The 7,072-nt window shown below is 49.3% G+C and overlaps 2 protein-coding genes across 2 annotated transcripts in view; both read right to left on the reverse strand.

Annotated features, from left to right (window-relative positions):
- XRN2 (5'-3' exoribonuclease 2) overlaps positions 1-313 on the reverse strand; it is a 33,093-nt gene extending 32,780 nt beyond the window's left edge. The window contains exon 1 of the mRNA XM_031058283.1: positions 266-313. Within this exon, the coding sequence (XP_030914143.1) occupies positions 266-313 (48 nt within the window). The remainder of the gene's footprint in view (positions 1-265) is intronic.
- A 3,569-nt stretch (positions 314-3,882) lies between these two features.
- KIZ (kizuna centrosomal protein) overlaps positions 3,883-7,072 on the reverse strand; it is a 28,868-nt gene continuing 25,678 nt past the window's right edge. The window contains exons 12-13 of the mRNA XM_031058337.1: positions 5,653-5,696; positions 3,883-4,120 (exon numbers count right to left, since the gene is read on the reverse strand). Of these exons, the coding sequence (XP_030914197.1) occupies positions 4,017-4,120; positions 5,653-5,696 (148 nt within the window). The 3' untranslated portion in view covers positions 3,883-4,016. The remainder of the gene's footprint in view (positions 4,121-5,652; positions 5,697-7,072) is intronic.

Below are 7,072 nucleotides of genomic sequence, written 5' to 3' on the forward strand. Positions count from 1 at the left end.
GCAATGGCGGCCTGAGGGGAGGCCGGGAGCGTGAGGGGACAGCGCCCCGTGAAACGTGCCTGGGCAGCTCCTGAGGCACGAAAGGGACGCTCAGAGGGGAAAACAAAGCTAGAGGGCACAAAAGTGATGTCTCAAGGAGGAAAAGCGAACCTGACTCCTGAGACAGCCCCAGTGCTGCCCTCATGCTCAGCCAAGACACAAAAGTAATGTCTCAAGGAGGAAGAGCGAAGCATGACTCCTGAGACAGCCCCAGTGCTGCCCTCACGCTCAGCCAAGACACGCAGTGTGACAATTTCTCTTCAAAAATGGCCATAAACGAGCAGTTTAATAGAAGAGTCACCTTCCCATAGCACCTTGTTAAGAAACAAGCATGGGGTGCTGATGTGGGGTGTCGCTATAGGACACATAACACACATGCACACACCGCTGTTCTCAAGGTGAAAAAAGGGAAGTTTATTTTTTGACGCCAACATTTATAGATTTTCAAAAGTGACAGTGGATTGGAGGGTGAAAGTGCCAGCTCTCCAATGACACCGGACAAACCAACAGATCATCAAATTTTTCCTCCTCCATAAAAGAATGCAAAACAATATGTTATTTACAGAAAGTGTGTGAGAAAGTTTGTTATAAAAATGTAAACATCAGAAAGCTTAGAAAATCTTAAAAATCAGGATGACAATGGGGTGCTTTAGGCTGAACACACACGGCAGTGTTGCCCAACAAGTCAATAATTAAGAGAGGCATCAATGATTTATTTCAGCACTGTGTGAAGTGCATGCTCAATATTCCCTAAATCCAGCATAACCACTGTTACTTATACTCAGAAATCCAGAGCTGGCAGCTTCCCCAGCACAGCCTCTCTTTTAGGATTGATCAGTAATTTCCACATGAGTTACATAACCCCAGCCAACTCTTCCACGTGCTCAGGGGAAAGGTCTGCACCTCTTTTTGACCTCTAGGAGTTTCAGTGTTACAACAAACACTGTTCAGTTATAGGATACATGGAATTTGGGTGTTTTGCCAAGTTAGGAATGCACACATAGGCACCAACATCTTGATTTACTACATCCTTAAGGCTTGGTGGTTCCAGGGTGTCCTTGAGGAAGGGATGCACTAATGAGGTGTCTGCATGAAAGTATACAAAGATCTTACATTAAAGAACAACCCGACTTCGGACAATTTGGACTCATCCCGCGTTTGCCAACAACAGGAGCAATTCAGGGCACGGCTGCTCTGTGCCCTCTGAGGGGACATTTCCCTCAGTGGGAAATGGCTCCACGTCATTCCTGAGACCAACACGAGGCAAAGAGCCGCCGTCCCCTTGCTCTGCCCGTGGCATAAGCAAATACTGTTAATTTGTGCCCATTTGACGGCACCAAAATGGAATTAAACAGCCGGGAATTAAACGGGATTAGCACGAGGCGGGTTTTGCTCCGCCGTGTCCCGTTGCCGCACATCAGCTCTGTTAGCAGGGCAGCCACAGGGCCGAGGACAGGGAACAGCAGCCCGGGAGCCATTAACAAAAATAACAAAATCTCAGCAGTGCTTGCTGAGTCAATGCCGCCGATTTGGGGAGCAGAGGGGAACCTTGGTACCTGGCTAATTCGCTGTAGAATAAATTAACCCGATATTGTGTCTCTCATTATTCTTATCCTCACTTGGCTGTTGTTAAGCCGTTTTCTGTTGTCGTTCCTCTCAATAAAATCTGTGACTTGAATAAATTTCCCCTGCAACTTTGTAGTGGCACCACACCTGTGGTATCAGCTGAAGATTGTCCTTTATCTGTTCCTTACAAAATGTTCCCTGATTGAAGCTTCCTATTGTATTCCTTCCAGTGCTTCTCCTCAAGGAATTTTGTAGGGAGCACAGCAGCTTAGCATGAACATTTTGTTTGTGTTGATGGGCAATCAGTTGTTTTTTCTGATAATGATGAAGAAAACAGAAGGCTGGCAGACGCAAATGAAAGGCAATCGTCTTATCTTATAATTGCTTGGGTAAACAAGTGCTGGAAAAATTAATACTGCAGGAGACAATTCCTTTAAAAGTTGGTCTGAGCACGAGGAGCTGCACCAGGCGGTGAGACCAGGTCTCAGCTGCCACCTGCACATCCATGAGCACAGCACAGAGCGGCACACCCTGGGCAGGAAGGAGCAGGGAAGGTTTTCCCTCTCGGGCACTTTCCTCGGATGAGTGGCGTGCCGATGGGAATCTGCTCGGGGTGTGTTGATTCCAGTCCCCCTGTCTGTCAGCGTCACCTGCCACCAGGGCCGGGCTGCCGGCGTGACAGCTGTGAAGGAGCACAGGGAAGTTGACTGGCAGGATGTTTTGCATCTAATGAGTCTGTGCACAATAAGAGTATCACAAATAACGCTCTGGAAGAGCCCGGCTATCGCTCCGACACCAAGAGGCAGAGATTGCCTGCATGTGGCTCTGCAGCCATCTGTCACCTGTCACGGGCCGCTGTCGGGGCTGAGCCGGACTGTGGCGGTGGAGAGCCCCACAGACTGGTGTCAGGCAGCAAAGTGGGCTGACATCAGCAGCCCGGAGTCACTCAGGAGGAGCTCAGAGCTGCAAAGACACTGCGCTGCTGAGGCAATGTCCCTTGGCAGTGCAGGCTGCTGGATTTTTCCAGTGGGGCTGCTCCTCCTCTCCACACTCCTCCCAGGCCTTGAGCAATATGCCCACCCTACAGCACAGGCAGAAGGCAGCAGTCCCACAGGACACGGGGAGTTGGTGTGGTAAAAAAAGACATTAAAGCCCTCATTAAAGTCTGGCTTTAGTCACAGAATCACAGAATCACTAGGTTGGAAGGGACCTTTGAGATCAGAGTCCAACCCATGCCCTAATACCTCAACCATGGCACTGAGTGCAGTCTTGTTTTAAACACGGATGGTGACTCCACCACCTCCCCAGGCAGACCATTCCAGTACTTCATCCCTCTTTCCATAAAAAACCTTTTCCTAATATCCAACCTATATTTCCCGTGGCACAGCTTAAGACTGTGTCCTCTCATTCTGTCAGTTGCTGCAGTCTTTAGTCAAGCCCAGCAGTCTCCCAGGATGTCAGCCCTGGTCACAGACTCAGCAGCTCCATCCTTGGTGCAGCAGATTTCCCAGTTCCCAGAACATTCCAGGCTGCACCTTCACTGATGGCAGACTGAAACCCACAGCAGCCAGATGTGCCAAAGGCTCCTCTCAGTTCCAAGTAATTTTGTGCTGTTGAGCTCTCAGCCTACACATTCCTCTTATTAAACTTAATGTTGTTCCCATTTCTAGCTGAGTTTTGAGGGATGGGGTGCAGAGATTGGTGCCCGTGTTGGGAAATGTGGGGCTGCAGCACAGCACAGCTTAATTGGGGTGCAGCTTTCTGCTTTTGAACTCATCATTTATGAACAGCTTTAACATGTCCCCTGGTTTCTCCCTCCCAAAGAAAATCTCATGTTTAATGAACTTAATTTTAGATAAAAGGAATGAAAAGAAGAAAATTAAAAATGCATGAAGCTCCTGGAGTCATCCAATTGCTGTGATGTCCACACAGCAACGCCAGCACGGATTTCACAAAGCAGGGAAAAGCAGGAAAGCACTGGGGCTTGCCACATGTAAATGCTGCTCTGTTCCAAAACGTGCTGAATTACAAATGGACATTTTATGCATTTCTTCTTCTTGATCTGCTGCAGAAGAAGATAAAGATCAAACATGCCAGCCCACCCCAGCAGCGCCTGTCTGCATACCCACAATGCTTGTCTGCTTCTTCCCAAACCCTGTCTAGTGCTGGAGTCCCAGTATTGGGATGCCACAAGCCTCGGGAGGGGACTGTCACGGGGCAGGGTTCCCGTCAGAGCAGGAAAACACTGCAGGTCAGAGAGAGCACACAGAGAATATATCGGACCCAGTATATTTATTTGGTATTTAAATTTTCTTTGCCAATTAAGTGACCCGCAGTGCTTCAGCCTGTGGCACACTCACTGTGTAAAGGAAAACACAGTTTGCTTCTTCCCAAAAGCCAGTGGGAGAATCTCAGTTGTAGAAGTCATCAAAGTCGTCTGAATCCGTGCCGTGGGTCTGTGGGCGCAGAGCAGCCTCGAGCTCGGAGCTGCTGTCGTCAGATTCGCCCCAGAACGCTGTGGGTGAGAAGAAGGAAAGCAGAGGTGTAAAACCTTTTCTGTGGCTGTGACAAGTGGCACGGGGCAGGTCTCCCAAGGGCCAGGAGTTGTAGCCCAGCCCCAGGTGTGTGTGTCTGGCGCAGTGTCCAGCAGCGCAGCAGCTGTGCTGGACAGCGGCCTCATTCAGCGCTCCCACTCCATTGTGCCCCAAGGTAGCTGGGCAGAACATTTCCACTCCAAGCAATTTACTTGACCAGCTGCTGCCTGAATTGCAGCTTTGTCTACTCTCTTCCCCTTTCTCCCCACTACTTGACCCTGCGATGAAGTCACCAGCGGGCCATGACATCAGAGTTGGCACAAAAATGGCAGCAACATCACAAATGAAAAATCACCACTTGGAGATCAGAGCAGATCCAGGCAGGCCTGATCTCTGTGGAGCACATGGCTTTAACCTTAGGCTCTGGGAATCAGCAAACCCTTTCACTGACAGCAGCAGAATCCCACGGCAGTTCAGAGTGCCTGAGAGATTTCTGGAGATGTGAATTCTTCTGACCCATGGATAGGACAGAGTGGGAAGTGTGGCACATGAAGTCAGGGCCACAGTGGCTGACAGAGCCGTGCTCTCTGTTCCCACCTAATCCAGAGGCTGCTGGCTGTCCAAAGGCAGCCGGAATGAGGCTCAGGGCTTGGCCAGGGACAGCGGGAGGAGGAAGGCTGTCACACTCACACAGACACTGCAGCTCATGTTTGAGACACTCTGGTGCCTCTGACGGCACCGGCTCCATGAACACCTTATCTACAAATGCAGCATCTGCATCTTTCATCCTCCATCCCCGGCCCCCTGGGCTGCAGGAACATCAGAGCCAGCCCTGTGCTGGCTGCCACGTTGAACGGCTCCAAGACAGGAAAGGGGCCAGGCACGCCAGAGTCTTTCAAGTGCCACCAAAGCAGCTGTCCTTGGTGGCATCTGTACCTCAGTTCAATGCCACACCTCTAAAACCGGGCTATTCCAGACTGCCAGCACCCAGAGCAGGGCTTCAGGCAGAGAGATCCTGGCTCCCAGTGCTGCCCCGCTGGCAGGAGGCTCTGGCAGAGGCAGCTGCAGGCCCTGGAGGGCCTTGCAGGGGTTAAAGGGGGAGCTGGAATGTGTGGGCAGCAAAAACACACAGGGTCCACACACCAATTCAGAATAAAAGCAGCCTGGCCACACACAAAACCTTCCAGATGCACCCACCCACATCCCAGGTCACAGGGAAGACCAAGGAATGCCCAGGTTTCTCCTTCTCCAGGTTCCCTCCACCTGCTGTTAACTGGCGTTTGATTAAACCCTGCGAAGTTCCCAATCCGTTCCATACCACCCCCCCCACAAACCTCTCTGCCCTGGATCTGTCTCCTCAGCTCCCTGCTGGCTCCCACAGGAGACAGGGAAATTCCGTGTTTCCCCTTCTCTCTACCTTATACAGATCATAACGTTGTTCTGGGAGGGCTTCTATGGTACAAATTTAACTAGAAAGACACTAATTTTCGGTACTGTAACATTCGTCTCTTACCTTTGGATTTTATGGCAGGTACTGTTTCCTTCCGCACTTCAGTCCTGTAAAACATTTCAAACAATCAGCACAATGTCTCCAATAAAAAAAAAAGTGACTTTAAAAAAAAATACTGTGAAATGGTTTGAAAAAACAACAACCCAGTAACTTCTGTAACTATTTTTTTTTCAAGTGACTATTTAATCGTGGACTTCTTCACCTAAAAGGTGGAGAAATTCACGTGCAGGAGGGACATTGGTCCAGCAGTTCCTGGAGTCGTTCCCTGGTAACAGCACTGATTTACACCAGCACTGAGTTAAGATACAGAGGAGCAGGGCCCTGCCAAGCTGCTGCCGCCTTTCAGTGCACGCAAAGTACGGAAAGAGAAAATCCAAACAAAACCAAATTCCCCCCAGTGCTGCTCCCTGCACTTCCTCCAGGTCCCAACACTGTCCCCCAGCCCCACAGCAATGTGCAATCTCCACTGCCTTTGATCTACCTTGATGTGTGTGCAGCCCGAGCCTGCTCTGCTAAATGGCTGCTCTTGTGTCTGGAGCATCACAGGCCCTTTTGAATCTCTCAAACAAGCTGGAATCATTTTGATCTTTTGTGTGCAGCGCGTGCATTGTGCTGGGGCTGGGGAATAATCGCACGGGGGCAAACATGGGGGAGAATTAACTGTTACAGCAGCAGTCCTGCAAGAAACTCCAAAAATAAAGCTTCAGCTGATTTTAATAAGGAAGATCAAATAGGAGATATCTGGGACATCACTGGGCCAAGCAGTGAAATATAAGTCAATGCCAAGGTGCAGTTTGAAGCTGTGGCCTCAGTCACAACAGGACTCTCTGAAATGTCTGTGATTTGCTGTGTTTCATTTAAAAATGTGGCAGCCAATACAGAAGTGCTTAAAGTGGGGAGCTACAAATATTCCACTATTGTGGAGGCATTTGTGAAGGAGACAAAAAAAAGCAAAGATGATTCCTTGCTTGCGTTACCCTCAGCATTCAGTCAGAATTTGGGATTGCAGCTGGAAAGCCACATGTAAGGTTTCACACATTGCAGCTACCAGTGGTGCAGCCACTCTTCCTTTTTACCCAGAGAAAGCTCCCACTGTTTAAATCTCATTTCCTCTCCAAAGGCTCCTGCTTTGTGGACAGAAATTCCCAGAATATTAAACACAGCCCAGGTTCCACTAAGGCAGAAGTGCCAGTACCAAGTGACAGCTCTGGCAGAGTACTAACAGTGATGTAACTCATAATGACCTTGTTCAGTGAAAAACTTTAAACTGTTGGGCTTCAAATGTTTCTCCAACATTCCTTTAGTGCACCATCCCACTGGCTTTCTCTTTTATTCCAGGCAAAACTCCACACTGCCTTATACTCTCACTTCTCCTTCAAAGGCCTTCACTTGACATGATACCCAGAGAGGATTTGAAGCTGGA

This window comes from Geospiza fortis, unplaced genomic scaffold (assembly GCF_000277835.1).
Source record: "Geospiza fortis unplaced genomic scaffold, GeoFor_1.0 scaffold275, whole genome shotgun sequence".
NCBI lineage: Eukaryota > Metazoa > Chordata > Aves > Passeriformes > Thraupidae > Geospiza > Geospiza fortis.